This window comes from Rhipicephalus microplus, unplaced genomic scaffold (assembly GCF_043290135.1).
Source record: "Rhipicephalus microplus isolate Deutch F79 unplaced genomic scaffold, USDA_Rmic scaffold_32, whole genome shotgun sequence".
Lineage (NCBI taxonomy): Eukaryota > Metazoa > Arthropoda > Arachnida > Ixodida > Ixodidae > Rhipicephalus > Rhipicephalus microplus.
The window spans coordinates 4,058,000-4,061,451 of NW_027464605.1; the positions used below are offsets into that span (position 1 = coordinate 4,058,000).

General features: G+C 50.5%; 1 protein-coding gene across 1 annotated transcript; it reads left to right on the forward strand.

The window, feature by feature from the left end:
- Positions 1 to 1,091: 1,091 nt before the first annotated feature.
- LOC119172826 (endothelin-converting enzyme 1-like) lies at positions 1,092 to 3,083 on the forward strand. Its single transcript, XM_037423973.2, has one exon. It carries the CDS (start codon positions 1,092 to 1,094, stop codon positions 3,081 to 3,083), a length of 1,992 nt encoding a protein of 663 aa, XP_037279870.2.
- The last annotated feature ends 369 nt before the right edge of the window (positions 3,084 to 3,452 follow it).

Below are 3,452 nucleotides of genomic sequence, written 5' to 3' on the forward strand. Positions count from 1 at the left end.
TCGCTTTGTTTGCTTCGAGTGCAGTGTTTACACGATACAGTAGCGAAGCAGGTGGACCCCCCATGGCCCTCTCACATCCAGTTTCTAACACGCAAGAATGTATATCACGATTCCGAGCTCTATTGCTGTCCAACTCCTGTCTAGAAGCTTTTGGGCTTGCAACTATTCGATGGAGCAGTACGGTATCTGTGCGTGTAAATTAGTGCCGTGTAAATTGCAAACTAATTTAGCAAGTCATCCTTGTCGACTGTTGTCAAGTTCATCTCCTGCTTGTAAACACTACTGCATTGGCCACTATTGTCAGAGCTGGACACCAGTTAATATACGTTCGGATAATGAATGTTCTAGGTTAATAAAAACATCGCTTTGTTGCTGGTGGTCTCTCTACGTCTGCAACATTTTTAACAGCTCTGTTTATGTGGTAAAGGAAGTACAGATAAGTTTTCCAACTGCCATATGAAAATCAAGGAATTCTTATCAGAAAATTGTATTGCCTGAACACTTATTACTACATATAATTGCAGCTGTGGATACAAAAAGACCCCCTTATCGTAAATTATGTGTGTTTTAAATAACAGAAAGTAGTCATCCAATGAGACTTGCATTCTTCTGTAACAGTATAGTATTAACCAAAGTTGTCATGCGCTTGAGAAGGCCTTGTTGATATGTTACTCGTAACTGCGCTTAATTTCAGCCTGGTAAAGGCGTCACAAGCTGGCAGTATCAGAAGTATTGTCACTCGAAGCAATTACGTAGGAAGTTCAATGTTTAGACTGCTTTCTAGCATCAGCAGTAGGAATTTCACGTTTCTCTGGCGCGGTACAGGACTACTTAAACATTGTCAGTTTATTGAACTTTATATTTACTAATGCTTCAGGTGAAATGAACGGCATTATTTTTAGCTGGAATCGATACTATCACAAAACCTTGTCCAATAAAGTCCTACAGTGCACTTCTATCTGTCATTTCATTCTAATTTCCAGAGCTCCACCGATTCAGTTCTGTACAGTGACACTGAAAACGAGTCTCTCGTCCTAACCCTTCCTTTCGTGAGCTGGACCTGTTGCCTCACCGTCCTGTTCGTTTCCATCATGGTCTCCATCTTCATGTTGGGCATAGCATTGACGCTAACCACCCCTGGTACGGCTGCTCCAGTGCGCGTCCGGAGGGCTGGCACTGACAACCTGACGTGTCCCAATAAGCGCTGCGACTGGCTGACACGCACGCTGTACGAATTTTCTCCAGACAGCGCACCATGCGACGACTTCTACCGGCACGTGTGCCGCACGCGTGACGGCCGCTGGCTCAGTCGCACTGGTCACATGGACTTCGATGTCAACAGTGCCGTCTCGCGACTTCTCCAGAAACCGCTGTCACCAAAGATGCGTGGGACGGCGGCACAGAAGGCAGCCAGTCTCTACTCTGCGTGTACCAACTTACTGCGCCCGGACCATTCCGAAATGAAGGACCTGCGCAAGTTCATGCACAACATGGGTTTGGATCTCTTCGCCATGGGCGACAAGTCGAAGAAAGACGCGGTCGACATCATGTGCGCTCTCTTCTTCCGATACGGCATCAACACGCTGTTGTTCTTCACGATGCACGACCTGATTACCGTCAACGGAAAGAAGCTCATTAGCGTGGGCTTCAGCCGCAACTTCGACGCCTGGATCGTGAAGCGTGAGAAGCTGATCACGGCGAGCAAAATCACTCACTTTTACGTGCACTACGTGAACGCCTACCACAACACCAGTCACAACGAAACGTGGGACGTGCTGTCGAAGGTGTCGGACGCAGACAACGTGGCCTGCTCCCTGCTGGCGTCCCTTCTACGCAAGAGGGACGCAGCTCCCGTTCGCCTGAAAGTTCGGCGCTTGTCTCGCTACACGCAGTCGATGGTGTCCAGCCAGGAGTGGGTCGACGCCTTCAGTGTGCAGAGCCATTCCGCGTACACCGCGGACGACGTCGTGTACGCGAAGCCTGCGGCGCTCAGGTTCTTCGACGCCCTGCTCTCGCGACTGGATCACGAGGGCGTCAAGTACGAGATGGCCTGGTGCCTGCTCAGGGACTATGGCTCGTACGCCGACAGACGGCTCGTCGACAGCCTCGCCAGACACAACCAGACGTGCCTGGAAAGAGTAGCGGCCGTCATGGGACCCGCGTTGTACGGCACCTACATCTTCAAGCACATCAGTTCGAAGTCCATCCAAACCGCCACCGACATGGCGCTCAAGATCCGTAGGCAGGCCGAGTTGGAAATCGCGAGGGTGACGTGGCTGGATGCGAAGACGAAACACCAGGCGCTGAAGAAGATACAGAACATCACGTTTCATATAGGCTTCCATAAAGGAATGCGTGCTATGGCAGACCTCGACAGCTACTACCTGAACTACCAGTCCGCACCGAAGCATTTCCTGCTAAGCTGGCTGCGCGCATCCAGGCTTACGCGATCGAAGCGGCTTGGAGACCAGAACATGCTGCTACCACACCGTGAATTTCCGACGGCCGCCTACATTGGACAAGATAACGCTGTGTTTATATCAGCCGACCTCCTCCGACCACCCGTGTTCCTGCACGCGGGACCGGAGTCCTTCAACTATGGCGGCCTGGGACACATCATCGCCCACGAAATTTTTCACGCTTTTCTGATCTCGACAAAAGTATTTAACAAGAATAAGACATACCACGGCGAAAGCGAACAGGGCACAATGCGGGACAAGATGCGGTGCCTGAGGAGCTCTTACGACGAGGCGCTAGAAGGCGCGTCGCTGCCATCATGCCGCCATTCGGACGCGGAGAACGTCGCCGATCTTGCCGGCGCAGCTTTGGCGTTCCGGACGTACGTCAACTTGAGCGCCCGCAACATGACGGCAGCGCAGCATAACTCGGAAGAGCAGCGCCAAATGTTCTTCGTTGGTCTATGCCTCAAACTCTGTGAGCACGAAGAAAGCGACGCCTCACTATTCGCACCATCGCCCCTTCGGTGCGTGGTGCAACTGAAGAACATGCCCGAGTATTCGCGCGCGTTCCGCTGCCATGACGGCGACCCTATGAACGCCGCCACCAAGTGTTCTGTTATATGATTCAAGCTTCTATACAGATGCCCTTTGCTCGCTGTTTCTTATTTCCTTTTTTAACGTTTAATACGTGTCATTATCGTGCTTAACATTTAAGATAACGTTCAAGTTATGCCGACCGATCATACATATAAAAGCACGTTTTTTTTCTGTGTACTGCTTCTAAGAGCCTCTGGCACTAGACGTACAGTCATTCCCAACGCGCCCAACTGTGTTGCTGCATGGTGACTATGCTATGTCAAAGTAGTCAGTTCGCTGATTTTCTTCAACGTTCTTTTCTAGAGATCGAGTGCATGTTCAATCTGCAGATTCAATAGGAACCTTTGACAGTCAGCACCTATAGCTTCCCGCAATGTTCATTGCGTAGTTTCTGAA

Excerpts from the sequence above, each read along its gene's own strand:
- LOC119172826 (XM_037423973.2), top strand. The coding sequence starts at position 1,092 with ATGGTCTCCATCTTCATGTTGGGCATAGCATTGACGCTAACCACCCCT.